Genomic DNA, 17,358 nt, shown 5'->3' with positions numbered 1-17,358 from the left:
ACGTAATGCAAACTTTAATAGTCATCTCCCCACGGCGCTTTTCAGTAACTATTTACAATTTACAGAATTAAGGGATGAGATCGGACATCAGCATATATAAGGCGCCTATGGCAGCCGCTATCCGTCCATGTGTATGATCTCACCCCACCACCAACCCATGGAATAGAACAGACCACAACGCCGGGAACTTCATGCCCTACTCTTTGCGATGAGTGTGTGGGTTCTTTAACGTCCCCTGCTGATTATAACACTGAAGATGCAGGAGACGGGGCCTACGGTTTATCGTCCTTATCCGAGTAAATGCAATGTAAATGTGTTAGTTATAGCAGTGATGTAGTTTGCTTCAAATCTTATTCAGGATAGCTAGTTAACAGGCATGCCACTGAAACAGAAGAAACAAATATTTTAAATGAATATAACATGTACGTAATACGGCATATTTCGAACAAATGTTCATCATCAGAGAGGTAAACTCTGATATGCCTATCTATATATTAAACAGAACAAATGTCGGGAATTTCCGAAATTTCTTGAACCTTTTCCGATTCCCCTCCAGGTTGTTTCCTTACTAATTTTACCCTCAATAATTCAATCTCTCGATATCTCGAACGTTTTTCGATTTACCTTGAAGGTTCGAGTTATCGGGATTCAACTGTAATGGATGATAGATAATTGGTTGTATAAATGATAACTACAGTAAAGTCGTGCCAGGTTTACACGGGCATTTTGTAGGTGACAAATATATTTGCTCGTGTAAACTAGGTCAAACTAGGCTTAATAAACAACAAATGATGGGTTCTGTCGCGAACAAAGGATTGGTGGTGGGGTGGGGGATGGGGTAAACATCCCCGTCCCCATATCTTGTACGTTTGGGTGTCAACAAACAACTTACACCATTTTTATCTATGACAGATGTTTGTGGAATTCTCTGGTGATAATGATCCTGCCGGTACTGAAGGTATTCCAGCTAAAGTCTATTTACAAATACGACATCTGAGTGCTTCGTACTTTCGAGATGGAAGTGGAGAGCCGGAACTCAGGCAATATCGACAAAGTTTGGGGTCAAAACGAACGTTTCACTTCAACCGTCTAAAAGTAACGGACAAGCAAAAATGCAATTCCTTGACCAATGAAAATCCTCAAAGTAAGTCATACGGGTGCAATGGTAAATGTTGTTTAGTTTTTCAAGGATCTTCTGTGCCGCTACGTTACACGTTACCATTGAATAGAATAGACTGTAAAAGAGCTGTATTTTTTTTTTGGAGGATTTTTTTTTTCTTGAGGATCCAACCTCTTGGTGATTTCCGCCTTCCGAGAAGCAGTTTAAGAGAAAGAACGACTGTTTTGCCGTTTATAAATAGCATTTGTCAGTAAGAGATTTAACGGCACAGCAGCGTACTGCATGCGCAGGGCACGGTAAGGAATAACAGGGTATTGTGTTGTTGTTTTGGAGCATAATCATGATCGCAATAAAAGTTTACTTTTCTAGCCTTTTAGATGGTAGTGTTGCGATTTCACGTTTGTAAATGCATTCTACTTAAATTGATTAACAGATTCAATTTCAGTAATCAATCCAATAATATTTTCTAGAGTAGCACGCTTCACTTGGCCCGACTGTAATATAACTCCGTTGAAGAGCTCTCTGACTAATACACTGATACGAAACTCAGGAGTCAATTTTATTTCCAGAAAACTCTTACTACTGTATGGATAAAGAGGACAGTCGCTTTCAACCGATGTGTTGTCACAGCCTTGTCGAGCAATGCAACGAAGAGTCACAACTTGGAGCGGAAGAATGCAAGAGTCTGTTTGGAACTTATGAGCTATCCATGCCAGTTGACGACACATTGGATTGCAGTAGTACTGAAGTGAGGCATGCAAATTGCAAGGATTTTGATGTAAGTGTTGTTATCGTGAACAGTAAAGTTGGCAAATGACATAGCTGTTTTAGAACTAGCAATTTTAAAATTGATGATAATAATCATCGTTAAATGAAAAGAAGATCCTCGCAGTTATGAAGGCAACTTAAGCAGTTGCGAAAGGAAAGCCTGAAAAAATCAGGCTTGCCGGGACTCGAACCCTGACCTCTGCGATACCGGTGCAGCACTCTAAACAACTGAGCTAACAAGCCAACTGGAAGCTGCTTCTATTGTCATCATCATCATCATCATCATCATCATCATCATCATGGCGTTACAAAAAACATATATAAACAAGATATCTATGCATTTTACAATACTAGTCATATGATGTACACCAAGACGAGTAACAGTACAGAATAGACAATCCACAAATCGAACAGCTGGAAAATCGTGTTCCTGTAAAAAATTCAAACAAATTTGTGTACGAATAATTACTAACAGTGCGAGTTTTGTAATATTGCTGTGCGACATAATCTCGATTTTTCTGACCGCGAGTAAAACAAATAAACAAAGCTATCATTTCAAATATTTCTTTGATTATAACGTTATCTTTCTTTCTTTCTTTTTTTTTCTTTTTTCTTTCTTTCCTTCCTTCTTTCTTTCTTTCTTTCTTTCTTTCTTTCTTTCTCCTACTTCCTTTCTTTATTTTTTCTTTCTTTCTTTTCTTTCTTTCTTTCTTTTTTCTTCTTTTTTCCCGTTTTTTTCATTTGTTCTTAATCATGTTTTCTTTATTGTTCTACAGCGAACCATGTTTACCAAGATGACTGTGTGGGCTAACTATTTGTACTGGGGAGATGGCTATCCCACGGGTCCAGATGATGCAAGCTGCCTGAAGAACGACAGTCCACGCAACAAGTCCAATGGTCTATGGTCCAAATGAATTCCATCTCTTAAACACAAACCCAAGCAGTTCTAGGAGAGGCTGCATTACACATTTGCAAGACACGCTGCATTATTTATTGAAAATAATCAGAATAATTTTAAAGTAAATTCATTTAAGGTTTAATGCAACATAATAATAGTTGTCTGTTGCAATAATAATAAAAACAAATGCAACATAATATTTTACCGCATTACAGGCTAAGAGATACCTATCGCATACTTCCCTCGACAAGATTCAAAATAAACGCTGGATATAATATTATTTTTTGACCCCTCTACTTAAATGTCTTGAAAGTTCAACCCTAAAGATGACGTTGCAATAACCAATTCCAACGAATTTCGTCAACTTTCCAACAGTTTTAAATCCAAATAATGTCCACAGACGCTCACAGATCTTCGACTTACAAAAAAACTCCTTGTTATCTTCGTAATTGCAAGATGCAATCATCATACATGAACAACTGGTAGCTGCTGGTATATTTATTGAATTTGGTCTCGATTGTTTAGCGGTGCAACACAAGTCATCACCGTTGCACCATTAATAGTCTTTAACAAATGTCAATCAGAAACAAACAAAACTACAGATGGAAACAATGAAAATAAATAATGCTGTTCTCAACAACACTATTTTTGTTTTTCTTCTAAAATAAATGTAGACTTCCAGCAGTCTCTTACTTTTCTAGCGTGCGGTGAGAAAACACGTTAGGGGGGGGGGGGGGGGGGGAGGTTGGAAGAAACTGCTTTTTTCCACGACTGAAAAATGCTGCATAGCGTTGCCGGGCAACCGAGTTTGCGAAGTAGCTATCGAATGGTTGCTAAGGACGTAGTGAATAGCTTGATAAAGTTCATTGTTTAGTTCGCATGTTTTGGTCTTGACGTGTACAAAACACAATAGCCATTTGCATTTGGTTTGCTCCTGAAGTTTGTTGGACATTAAAACAACAAACAGTGATTACGGTGTCCAGTCTGGCAAAAGTAAGCCCTGCGAATTATTCTAATTAAAAATAAATCCAATGATTCTGAAATGATGTACCATTTTTTGGTTGTTGAATGTCAACCGTGAAAAATGTTCCGCTTGTTATTCCATGCCGCCAAAACATTTTTAGTGACGTGAACCTTACTCGGAGCCCAACACCACCTGGTGTTAGTAATGTCGCATGCATATATATAAACGCAATTTTTTGCCCGATGACTGTAAAACAGGGCTCTTAAAGTGAAATAAGGACTCAAATATTTTTTCGCGTTTTCATGACGATACATACAATGAAAGTTAATGATATTATTACCGAATAACCAGTCTTCAAACAAGTTCTCAACAAGCTAGAGATCGCATTCTTTTTTTAATATTATTAGTTTTGCTTTTAAGATAAGCAGAATAAAAACAACAACAATTACAACAACAGTATTAAAACGAAGAAGTATATGTTATTTGCTGGCTGGGAGGTCCGTATAGTGAGAAACTGTCACCGAGGTCTTGAAAATGCTTCCCGTGGCCGCAGGCCCATGGCAGCATTTTACTTCAAGACAGAGGTCACAGTTTTTCACTATACAGACCGACCCTAAGCCGGTAAATAACTTATTAATTTTTTTTCCTACATTAATGTGTTTGGGAAAAAAAAACCTACAAAGATTTTCTTGCAAAATTTTTTTGTATTAGACGCGATCTGATCTTATTGATTTTTTTTTGGTTCTGTTAGTTGGAGCCACAATCCTCAGCAATGCAAGAGTTTTTGCTTCAGAAATAAAGGAGGTTTGAACACTCGAACTTTGGATGTGTACCACTCTTGTCACATCTCCAATCGTCAGGTCACGTGGGATATTCAGTCTGACCGATACATGATAAACATGGTTCGCTGTTCCTGTTTTAACATCCGACCTGTTGTTATTTCAAACATTATTGTGTTGTTGAGTTATCTTGGCGCTGGGTTTTGCAAGTAAATGTACAAAAAATACCTTTCAAAACCTGACATTTTAAAATACTAATAATACCAAGACACCTCGCAGCTACGTACTGGAAGTTTGTAAATTTATGTACAATAATAGGTTTTTGTTTGACTACGAATAGTATAATAAACTCACCCTCACAATTTTTGTCGTTACAACTACGAGCGAGAATACGGGCATCTTCATAATGCCATGTTCATTTAAGGCCATCGTTATTTAACACGAAGGCCTTTACGGTTCAAGCTGATTTCAACAATTAATAATTTTTAAAGGTGCAAAATTGCATCAAATTCTGCGACGTTATTCTTTTAACGCTTGGAAAACGGAGGTCATTGGCCCCCAAGCCCACTTACTGTATCCTTTGGAAAAGTACATATTAGCGACTTTTACAAGGATTTTTAAGAAGGCTCGGCGTTCAACATTATAACGTGCGATCGTTTTGGACCAAGCTTGCGGGTGACGGCCAGAGGTACCTTGCTTTGAAAAGGCATCAATAAGAACTTTTGTCCTTAAGCGCAATATAAAGTTATCAGGTTTTCAAAGATTAAGGATTTTAGATACGATAACTAGCTAGCATTCATAAAATGGATTTTACTTAGGCTGCTTTTTCTTTAAAGTTGGTAATTTCAAGAGTTGTCAAAACCAGATGTAAATCTAAATTCTGTGCGATATAGCACGTATCGTTCTAGTTAACATGATTAATTATAAATTGCTCTGAGAACACATCTTGCATTACATTAAAAAAGTTCGTTAAGAGCTTTTCTTAAATGAAGATTTGTTTTGTTACCTCTTGATGAATATTTGTTGCAAATTGCATTTTTGTATTAAGATTCTTTTCTATTACACTCGGGTATTCTAAGCAATTCATACATGGTATGACTTCTGATTATCTGAGATCAAGACTCGTATATCGTGACGATGTTAGTGCTTATCGTTTAAGGAATACCGAAAACAAATTAGTTCTTCCACAACCTCGAACTGATTATCTCAAGAAAAGTTTTTCGTACAGTGGAGCTCAGTTGTGGAACAACTTACCTGTAGACCTAGGACAAGCATCTTCACTGGTCGATTTCAAATCTAAATTAAGTCGACACAGTTTAAAGTAATATCTAAATTTTAAGTAAATTTTAGACACGGCCTCCATGAAAAGCAGACTTTTCTTTTGTTATTTTGAATTTGTTGTTATTAAATTTTTGTAGATAGTCCAGTAACTTAATTGACTGATGGAAAAACCGTGTATAAATAAAGTTATCCTATCTTATTGCATCTTATCTTTCTTTGTTCTCAGTCGTGGCCCCGTTTGCAATTGTCCTTCTCCCCGCCTATCAGCACATTTCAATAGATTGCCTAGTTAATGTGACCTTACCCTTGTCTGTAAAAAGCTTTTTACTGATACAAGGGGTTTACTCCCCGTATGTAGTACTAAACGAAAAATTATCGTCACAATCAATAACTGAAAACTACTGAATCCATGAACTTCTCCAGATTCTAGAAACAATATTTTTATCAAAAAAGGTAACAGGTCGCTGGTACATGCACAATACATTCTGAACAATGACAAGCAAGTCATATTGTTGGTACATGCCTCTTCAGTGAGTTATTTTGTCACCATTGCTCATATATCAGTTAACACCTCTATTCATTTAAAGAAAAGGTGACGTTGGGAAAACTGCTGCTTCCCACAACCGATTAGACTAATTCCCGCTAAAAAAAAAACTTACAGCTGATGTGCTTGGTAATTAGCGATGAATTCTTGTCTAGTTTTACCAGTCCTCCTTTTGGCGGAAATTTTAGCTTCCGCATCCGGAGAAGGTAGGGTTTTTAATTTATTTTTATTGTGATTTAGTTTTTTTGTTTTTAGTAAGTGGTTGTTTTACTTCATGTTTTTGAAATGATTTTGCGTTGGAAACATTAACACTCATTCTAAACATAATTACATATACAGCAACTATAGAATTCAAACTAAGATGGAACAATTACACATAGTTTGTTTCAGTTTTCTTTTTGTAATTCGACCCGTCAGATGGTTTAAAGATAAAATTGAAACGTTACGAACGCTTATATAATCAATTTCGGTGCTAACGAGCATTCATATAATTATATTTTTTAACGTCCATAAATTGGCAGGCAATTATGACTGCTTAGCCTTTCCTGTATTTTGTTGTATTTAAAATGCCAGGTTTCTAAACATAAACGTGTAAAGCCCTCAAAAAATCTAACAATTTGATTCTGTGGAATGTTTAATATTTCTGTATAAAATTTGCTTATACAGAAATATTAAACATTCCACAGAATCAGAATTTGCTTATACTTATACGTGAAAAATACTAAACATTTTTAGACTGACATGTGTAGAACTGATAATCCAAACAATGTAAATGAGACCAACTAAATCAATTTAATTACAAAACTAAAGTCTGCCTTTTTTTATTAAAGAAAGCACACACGTAGTTGTATTGGGGGAGCTTAAAGCTTTAACAAAAATAAATGAAAGGGCAAGTCGATTTTAAATCCGGTTGATAACAAGCAGGTTACTAGAACTCACGCCAAACGGCAAAAGAAAATGTAAATTAAAAAATATATATTAAAAATTGATATCGCGAGTGTAAGAATACATCCTTGTCGTCGAAAATCAACATTGCTAGGAAATGAAGAGTGTTTTCATTTACCCAAAATTTTCGGAAATTTGGTCGCAAGTAGAATGTAAAGGTCCGTTCTGGTTCAGTCCGACTTGAATATTTGGGACCAGCCCTGGAGGTGGCCCACTGTGACGGGTCGGACCGAAATTTACAGTTCCATTTTGACAGATTGTTTACTTGACTTACTTCTGACAGATGCGAATCACTGCGGGAAAGAAATGCAAAATGAAAATAAAAGGACCGATCTAATCGGTTTGCCGGCTGAATCGGAAGATGTCGTTTCATTCTACAACAGTCGGTTCCCGTTGGTCCGACTGGTCGGACTGTGAAAACGAAAAGCACCCGTAGTTTTTAGTGAGATAAGTCTGCCACAATAACAAAAGTTAAACAGGTAGATATAGACTCCTGTTGATTTTATCGATTGTTTCCACGTACGACCCCTGCAAGGTGTGCTTTGGGAAATTTATCTTCCCATTTGTTTGTGTGGGATGATGTCCGTTTTTTTTTATCAAACCTTTCGAATTTTCCTCTAAAATACAAATGATTTTTTTTCAAGTAATTAAGTGGCCGTCTTTCTGAAAAACATCCACTCAAAATTCGGATCAAAAAATAATTTTGCCTGAAACTCTGGCAATTGAAAGACTTTACTTTAGAACTAAAACAGATTTTCTGGCCGCGCTAGGAGCCAATAATATTTTGCCCCTTCGGGCACGCCGCAACGTCTGGAAAATCATAGAAAAATGCCTATTTTTTCTAATTTTAAATCAAGGTCATTTTCAACCTTCGTTAGATGCCGATCAGTAGTGGTCATTAGATCCTTGATTTCGCATTTCCAGATAAATCGATGGAAAACTTGCTACTTTCTTAGAAAACTAGAAAAGTTTTTGAACAAATTGAATAAAAATTGTCGGTGTTCGATGCGAATGAAATACTTGACAGCGGCTCGCAAAATGCCTATTTTTCAAGCTCGACCACTCTTCGAAAAAAAAAATCGCTTCAAGCTAGACGGACTCTGCGAAAAAAATAGGGAATGCTCGTAGTCTAAAAAATCTTAAGCGAAGCTTCCGGTTTAAGAGTGAATATCAAATTTTTGCCATCAAAACTTTGCTCTTTTGATTATTAAACGTACCTAGAACAACACTTGAGAAATCTTCTTGCAGTCTTCTTCCTTTGACATGTTTCGTCCATCTAAGATGTGAGCAAATTTAGCGTAACCATGAAACGTGAGTAAAAAAGTTAACTTGGGAAAAAGTACATGTTTTCCTTTTGACTAGAGTCGTGTTCAATCTTGACTCTCGTGATCTAACTCTATGACCAAATTTACAGCGGAACACGCGGATTCAAGCAATTACAGCCCTCTTGCTACATTAAACCCGGCATTAGCAAATTGGCATACCAACTGCCAAATAATTTAGACTTAAACCAGAATGTCTTATATGTTTATTCGTGGCTAAGTGACAACATTTTTAATGTCATTTTCTCACCTTTTTTTCTAGAAATCAGTAACAATTGCTTTGAGAATGCTGTGGGTATTTCCAATCCAAGTGTTATCCCTGGCAATCACTTAACAGCCTCGTCTCAACGTGGTGCTCTTTATCAACCCGCTTACGGTCGACTCGGCAGCACCAGTGGCGACGGCTGGTGTGCAAAGGAAGCCGATAGAAATGACGACTGGCTTCAGGTTGATCTTGGGAATATATTTGAGGTTTGCGGCGTCGGTTCCCAGGGAAACAGAGAAAAGGATATCGATGAATGGGTTACAGCATTTACGATTTCTTACTCATTATATGGAAGCCGGTGGGAGCGTTATAAGGATGGGAACAACGAGGAATTTGTGAGTTTTAACTTTATTTTTTTATGCAAAAACAAAGTCATGTGAACAATAGGCCATTTCCGAGTTAACCTTTGCCGCTGTTTCAAAACGAGTCTACGTGAGAAACCATTCAAATGAAAATGAGTTTGATTTGCATGAAAATGTCCCTGTAGGTGAAACTCATTTTGATATGAATGGTTCCGCACGTAGACTCGTTTTGAAACAGAGGCAAAGGGTAACTCGGAAATGCCTATTGTGCTGAGGAAGAAAATCAAAGGCTCTTCGAGCAACCTCATGGTAATTCGATGAATGAAGTGCCGACCTCCGCATTTTTTCTAAATAAGTGTCCAATAAAGTAAAGCAATTTCACTTTGCTTTATTTTTCCACGTGAGTTGCGTCATTGATGGCTCGTGCTCGCAGGGGTCGTAGCGCTATTCAGTTTTCACAACCAAAATATTTACCGGTTAGTGTATTACCTTTGATCCTTTTAAGCATTAAGTAAATTTGTTTTGTGAATATGTTTACTTTTCTGTCAGCACGTAGAGCGTTATTTTTGAGCAGCGGAAAAAATTTGAGAGAAAAGATACGCCCGAGCGTGTATCTGCTCGACTCAAAAAGATGAATGAAAGTCTCTTCGAGATACCGACTTTTTTGCATGAAGTATGAGTCGAAGGTTTAACCTGTGCATTTTTTTTCGAACTTATCATTACAGTTGCTTTGTAGTTTAGTTTAACAATTTCCTATCTTCGCGGAGGAAATGCAGCCATATAATTTTGTCAAAAATGGCTCGTCCGCGCCGGGTATTTATACACATATTCCTCAACATTACACAAATAAACAGTGCAAATTTCACCGAGATCTGACAATTCTATACTTTAAAATTGCAAGGACCTTTCGAGGCAGTCGATTACGGCAGGGAAATTAGCAAATGAAACAACAAAATATGCGTTCTACGCTTTGTTTTTGCGACGAAAAAGCACGAAAAAAATACGGATATTTCCGACTATTGTCGGAGAAAACATTGTGCATATAATTGCGGCGTGAACAAATCGATACACTCAAGCTGCGTTTTGTCTAGGCTCTGCGAGGGTCGGATATCAAGACCGCTTCTTCGTGGATTAAGGATTAAGCAAAAGCCATATACAGTGAATGCTTTCGAATTATATTTGAAGATGAAATACTAAAGAATTTTGCTGTCTTTGACTGAAATTCCACTCGAACTGCGTGGATACGATCGCATGTTGTAAAGCCGATTCATGCAACATTGCTGTCAACGAGAGGTCACGCCCCTAACGACCTAGGCTGATGACGAAATAGAATGGCGCTTTTAGCGACCAAATTTGGCCTAATTTTTAACCGCTCCTAAGCTAAAAGAAGCCCCCATCCCTTGCATTTGTTTTAACTTCAAAAATATCTTTGAAAAGAGCGAGTTTTTTTGGTATGGTTTATTTTTGACGTTTGTAATTTTTTAAACGATGTAAGTGCTAGTGATTATTTATTCGTGTTTTAGCGTTAGTTACGCAATCCATTGTTTGTGCGACGCTTTTTATAGATCGCCTTTCGGACACACGTGCGTTGAGATAAGAAAGCTGACATGTCACTTTTAAAATTGTTATATAACGTTTGTAAATGTGACAAGTCACGTTTTTTCCACGAGATCGCAAGTGATCACCCACAGCTGAAAGTAATCCCTTGAGAAATTAAAACAGTCCCTTGAGAAATTAAAAAAGTCCCTTGAGAGTTTACAAGATTGTGAAATTTTCCCTAACATAACTGTTATTCTCCTACTTTCGCTTGTAAACAAGCAAAAAAGTCGAAAAAACGGATGACGTGACACGAGGTGACGTGACGCGAAACAAAAACGTGCCGTGGATGTTGTGTTGACTAAAACACGTCACAAGGCGAGCGTAATGATTTTTTATAACAGTTTAAGCGTAACTATATGTAGTTCATAGCGCGAACTCCGTATTTTATCACAAAATTATTTAAGTGTAACCTTTGATCCTTTTTAGCATTAAGTAAATTTGTTTTGTGAATATGTTTACTTTTCTGCCAGCACGTATAGCGTTATTGTTAGCAGCGAATAAAATTTGAGAGAAAGATGCGCGTTTCTGCACGACTCAAAAAGATCAAGAACGGATGACGTGACACGAAGATGATGTGACGCGAAACAAAAACGTGCATGAATGTTGTGTTCACTAAAACGCGTCTTTGAATGTTTTCTTACGTGAATGGGTCATTGATAGCCTATGCTCTGAGGCTTCGTTGAGCGAATTCTATTCTCTTTTATCACCAGAGGATAAGTGTAAGTGATCCTCGTTCGATTTGTTTTGTGAAATTCAATTTAGTTCCCTGAAAGAGAGAGACCCTGGAACGAGGTTGAAGAATAATTTGTTTCTGATTGACATGTGCTGAATGCGTTTAAAGGACCTTTCTGTCAGCACGTTTCTCGTTTAATGATGAATTAATTGCGGTTTGATATCAGAATCCAGTGAGTGAGTGAGTGAGTGCTCGAGTGAGAAAATGAGGCCAATAACATAACCTCATTACCATTCGGTAAAAACGAGAATGAAAATTTAAAAAGGATGAATTGTAATGACTCAGAAATTCATTTACACTACTTACTATTTTTTTTTTTTTTTTTACAAAATTTCATATCCAAAGACCAAAACAGAACTACTTCAAATTTTGATTTTCTAGTATAACGATTACAATAATTATTGTTTCGCTTCAAGCATTCTCAATCGTTACGAAACATGATTTATAATTTCTTTCATTTTAAGGAATAAGCGGTGACTTGTTATAACTACAACGTTACAAGGGCATTTAAATCCAGAAAGCAAAACAGAAGTACTGCAAGTGTTTAACGATTTAAAACTTGATAATGATGACAATTTTTTTTTTACTTTCAGCAATACCAATCTTTGTCACACGTGATTTCTATTTCTTTCATTTTTAAGGAATTTCTCAGGTCTGGTAGGAGCATAAATCAACAAAGGCTGCCAGTGCCATTGGTTGCAAGATACATTCGGTTCCATCCAACTAAGCAAGAAAATTGGAATTGCCTTAGCGTGGAGGTTTTTGGCACCGAGAGTGAGTTGTTCCATTCTCTTTGATTGTCTTGAGTTTCGTGGGTTAGTTTCAGTTAAGTAGGCATTTTAACGAACGTGGGGCTCACCAATGGCGTAAAAAACAACGCCCAAGTCAACAAAGAACATCGAAACAATAGAGCTGTAACAATGGCTCCAAGCCACACGGGGAAGCTTCCATCTCCTCGTTTAATTACCACTTTTCCATCGTGGTTCGATTTAACAACGAACATGACATGTTGACAACAATAACCTTTCCTGAGAAATTTCTCTGGTAAAACGACACATCTGAGAGAACTTGTTTTACTGCTATCATGAAAAGGACTCTCCCACTAGAATAAGAGGATCTCCTTATGCGCCTTATAGGTATCATCTGACTTCCATCCCGGTGATTGCTTTGCAAGTTGTGAGAACATCGTTCAGATTTCATTTAAATGAGAAGTTCGTTCCAAAATGGCGCTTTTCGCCATCGAAAAGTTAATTCCAAGTTATGTAAGTCACCAAAATTTCAGCTTCCTAAAAGTATCAAATCCTATGAAATCCTTGTCTGAAGTAGTCCAAAACTCGAGAACCGGCTGCCTTCATCTTGGAGTAAATTAGCAGCCTGGCGATGTATGTGTGACGTCAAAGAGCTCAAACTGAAGTTTGGCAGGAAGTTTAAACATTACTTATACACTTGACACTCCTTGTTTATTTTGTATTGAATTTTTTTTCGAAATGCCTGTTTGTACAGCATCATTATGCACAAACTAAACTCAAAGCGATAGAAGAAGTTGAGCTAATTAACAACGCCAGGCTGCTAATTACGTTACTCCAACATGGCGGCGGACGGTTTTCAATTTTTAGACTACTTAAGACAAGAATTTTGAAGGGTTTAAATACTCTTTGGATGCTGAAATTTTAGTTAATAACTTATCTTTGTATTACCTTTTCGTTGGCCTGAAGAACGAAAGTGCCATTTTGGAAAGAACGTTCTTTAAACCTATCCAGACCGTGGGGTGGAGGGGGGGGGGGGGGGCGGAAAGTGCCCGCACTGACTTTGAACGCTAATAACTTTTTCAAGATTCAACCAAACGCAACCAAACTTTGCGAGTTTACCTAAAATTTTTCTGGAAATAATTTGGTAGGATAGGTTGTTGTGTCAGAAACTTGACGTCACCATGGCAACGGCATTTTGACAGGCATGTTTTCCCAAATTTGTAATTTTCGTGTTTCTATTAATGAAAAATAACTTTAATGCAATTATTTTCACCTTTTTACAGTTTTTAAGCACCGTTTTATTGATTTTAAGTACTTTGCAGTAATTTTGGGCGGTTTCCTGACGTTTTGGAAAAAATTCGAAATCCAAGATGGCGGATCCAAGATGGCGGCTGTTTTGAGATTATCATGTAATTGTCACGTGATGTGACGTCATCATCCCACGTGACGTATACCAAAAGATAGATTTTTGGACATACTATGTATCATCTAAGTTTCATTGTGATCGCTTCAATATTCTGGAAGTTACGAATCCCCCCCCCCCCCCCCGGTCTGAAAAGATCCAAAAAAGCCCGTTCTGAATAGGGTAAAGAGAATGCATGGTAAGTTGCTTCTTCCTTCGGTCTTTATAAGTCAGAAATGGCCGGCAGGACCGGTGGTTTTGAATGTGAAATGGAGCCTTTCTACGAGTTTTTTTTTTTTTGCAAATCCACAACAACAGTTCTGATTATTGGAAAGAGTCCTCAGAAACGGAGAAATATAAAAAAAATCATAAAATACAATTTCTCTTTTGCTTTAATTTATTGCTACTTTGATTGTGTTTTAGTTTTTATTTCTTTATTTAAAACCTTTATTTCTGCGGTTGTTTAATTTTGTTTTAAATGTAGCCTATATATTCACCATATCGTAAATCAATTGTATACCTAACATGACAGAATTACTTTCGCAGCAATCCCTGACAAATGCATCAACTATCCTGTTGGTGTTTCCAATCCCACTACCATCCTTGATAATCAGATGAAAGCCTCTTCTCAATATGACGAAGACCATCAAGCCGCCTACGGTCGACTTCAAGACAAACGAGGTGATGCATGGTGCGCGGAAGAACATGACAGAAACGACGACTGGCTTCAGGTTGATCTTGGAAAAACAATTGAAGTGTGCGCTGTCGCTACCCAGGGAGACATGCACGACGAACATTGGGTTACAACCTTTAAAGTTTCGTATTCATCTAATGGAGACAGCTGGAAAACCTATACGAAATATGGCAAAGAAGTTGTGAGTGTTAATTTTACTGTATATAGAAGACGTATAAGATCTCAAGTGGAATATTTACAGTTTGTGTAATTTTGATGGCGACAAGAACAATACCAAAAGGAGGTTGATAGCTATTTCTTCACGCTATAAGATGATGATGATGATGATGATGATCACGGCACTTGCTACCCACTATGGAAATCCCAATGCGTTTACAATTAAAAATATAATAAAAAGAAATAATTTGTTTAACATGCGCCACAGGATAACCGTATTAAAAAATGAAAAGGTTTATTTTTATTACGTATTAGAAAAATTTTATTCAAAATGCATTAAAGCAGAAGTTCCCGAAATATTTTCCTAAACACAGTTTAAGCTAAGCTGCTGAAATGTCATGTGCTGTTGAACTTTATGACCTTTTCTTGTACAATCAAAGGTTGTCTTCATTTCTGCTATTGTATTTGAAAGGAATTTCACAGAGAAGGTGGTGCCAATACAGTTGATCATCATGGATTTCCATCACCAGTGTTTGCGAGATTTATTCGATTTCATCCCACTGGGCAGCATGATTGGAATTGCCTAAAAGTGGAGGTGTACGGTACCCAGAGTGAGTTGCATTAATATGTTTTCTTTGTTCTTTAAAATTGTTCAAGAAATTGTACGCGCTGAAATTGATTAATTCGAGATCATTATTGTACTAAGAAAAAAAGCCTTGACAGTGCCTTGTTCTGTTTTATAATATAGCTAGCAGAGCCGCGCAATCAACTTAAGTATACGTCATTGTGCAAAAAATTCAACTGTGCACACTGGTGGCGTGAGTTTGTTGCGTGAGTTTCTGGCGCTGGTTTTGATACAAAATTTCTAACGGCAAGAAGCTATCACTTTGAGCTACTCTTACGCTTTTTCCGTGCACTCCAAACTTCCCACCTGCACCATAACACGATAGTGAGTGTAGGGGGAAACACGAGTCGCAGACGAGTTTTTCTTCGCTCTTCTTGAGTGCTCCAGTGATGCTCATTTTCTAATAAGTTTTACTTACAAATGCAGAAAAAATGGATTCAAAAAAGTTTCAGCCTTAGGATGCGCGCGTAGAATGACGAGACGGATAGCACGCTGCTGCGTCATCAAACGATTTTGTTTTACAATTCTTTTTTTTTTTTCAAAGAGCGTCTCAATTTCTTCACCAAAGCACGTCAAGCACCGTTTGATAAAACCATAATATAAAAACCAAAACATAAAACCAAAGATATCAAGGTCACTTTATAACATGCTTATATGTATGCTTATAAGACATCCGAAACCAGCTACTTTTCAAAACTACTATTTGTTGTCGTTGTAAATCCTGTTGTTAAATTTACTTGCTAACACTTAGTATCTCAGTACAACTTTCCTTTGGAAAAACAATCAACAATAATTTACCTTGGCCCAAGCATGACTTCATCAAACGACGTTTCCGTACAGAAATTAAAGCCTCTAAACTAAATTACCGTATTTCGGAACCTTTAGCTAAGAGGTGTTTTAGGCCATGGTAGTTTACACAAGCCCTTTATCCACATGACTGACGCATAAAAAAACCTTTTTTTTTGCCAGTTTTTCCTTCGCCTTTACCTTTGGTTACGGATTTGCTTTTTTCACCTATTTTACAAGTGTTCATGAATAATGTGAAGTTTATGTACCAAAAGCATTATAACGTCACTGCAAGTGACCTATTTTTTTAATGTTCCTTCCTGCAGGCGATGGCTGTGTCACTTTGACTGATGATGATCCATCGATTGATGACGACGTGACTATTGATAAGATGAAATGGTTCGAAACTCCTTCGTTTGTAACATTCGCGCCAGGTACTTGTTTTTAACATTTCTGACCACGCTATAAGCTAGGTGGAAGGATTTATAAAAGGCTGTTCCTAGAGTAATTCGAGCTAATTACTACATTATTATTATTATTATTATTATTATTATTATTATTATTATTATTATTATTATTATTATTATTATTATTATTACAAGTGAAACCGGTAAAAACAATATTTAATTATATATTCCATAACAAACAGGTAAATGTGAAAGAGTTAAAAATAGATTAGTGTGTATCAATCTGTAGCTTACTTTTATAAGCAAATGCCTACATTGTGCGGTTCCAGAAAATTCCATACTCACCCCAAGGATGGTCAATTGAAATTCCGAAGGGGAGGGAGGTCGCAATAGCCCAAATTTTTAAAAGGAAGTATGAAGCTAAACTGATAGTTCCAGGGGGTCGGAAGAGTCCAAACCAAAGAACCATCCTTGGGGTAGGTATGGATATTTTTTGGAACCACACATTATAATAAAACTGCTGTTACACTATTGAAGACACTTTAGCCTGTGTTGGAGTAAATTTATGGTCTGCAATAATAATTTCGTAAATTCTCTGTAATTTCATTACATGTACATGTAATACAGTGTTAGTATTCACATGTAGCCTTATTGGGTTCTGGGATGTTCATATTACATAAATAGCTATAGATTTCACCAAAGTATATTTAGGTTTAAACTGGCAACATGTGGGAATCAATCATGTGACAATTTTATTACATTAACACAATGCGTATTTTTGAGTTCATTTTGACTAAGAGGAATGTCATTGCACTCTTCAAGTCAGCTGTAAATAGAAACAAAACAAACAAACAAAAACTATTTATTTTGATGAAATTGCTATTTATCTAGCATGCAGACTGTATATTAAATGGCCTTTTTCAGTGTGTGAAAAAAAAAAACCCCTGACTGCTTTCATGTTGGGCAAGTGGATTCAATATTTTTTTCCACTTGCTTATGGATTTTTATTTTTTGTTGTT

General features: G+C 36.8%; 2 protein-coding genes across 2 annotated transcripts in view; both read left to right on the top strand.

The window, feature by feature from the left end:
* The first annotated feature begins 6,464 nt into the window (after positions 1–6,464).
* On the top strand, positions 6,465–16,380 carry LOC144663139 (lactadherin-like). Its single transcript, XM_078524072.1, has 6 exons — positions 6,465–6,560; positions 8,884–9,221; positions 12,162–12,294; positions 14,218–14,546; positions 14,994–15,132; positions 16,259–16,380. The coding sequence occupies exons 1-6, from the start codon at positions 6,494–6,496 to the stop codon at positions 16,378–16,380; spliced, it is 1,128 nt and encodes a 375-aa protein (XP_078380198.1). The 5' UTR covers positions 6,465–6,493.
* LOC144663138 (uncharacterized) overlaps positions 16,265–17,358 on the top strand; it is a 27,353-nt gene continuing 26,259 nt past the window's right edge. Inside the window, exon 1 of the mRNA XM_078524071.1 lies at positions 16,265–16,366. Coding sequence (XP_078380197.1) covers positions 16,324–16,366 — 43 coding nt within the window. The 5' untranslated portion in view covers positions 16,265–16,323. The remainder of the gene's footprint in view (positions 16,367–17,358) is intronic.

Source organism: Oculina patagonica, chromosome 8 (genome assembly GCF_052425735.1).
Source record: "Oculina patagonica isolate OP01 chromosome 8, crgOcupat, whole genome shotgun sequence".
Lineage (NCBI taxonomy): Eukaryota > Metazoa > Cnidaria > Anthozoa > Scleractinia > Oculinidae > Oculina > Oculina patagonica.
The sequence above is the reverse complement of the archived record's forward strand: the minus strand, read 5'-3'. Positions and strand labels throughout refer to the sequence as shown.

Coding starts and splice junctions, on each gene's coding strand:
- LOC144663139 (XM_078524072.1), top strand. CDS start 6,494: ATGAATTCTTGTCTAGTTTTACCAGTCCTCCTTTTGGCGGAAATTTTA. Junction 12,295..14,217: donor GGAGGTTTTTGGCACCGAGA/GTGAGTTGTTCC, acceptor TTACTTTCGCAG/CAATCCCTGACAAATGCATC. Junction 14,547..14,993: donor CGAAATATGGCAAAGAAGTT/GTGAGTGTTAAT, acceptor TGTATTTGAAAG/GAATTTCACAGAGAAGGTGG.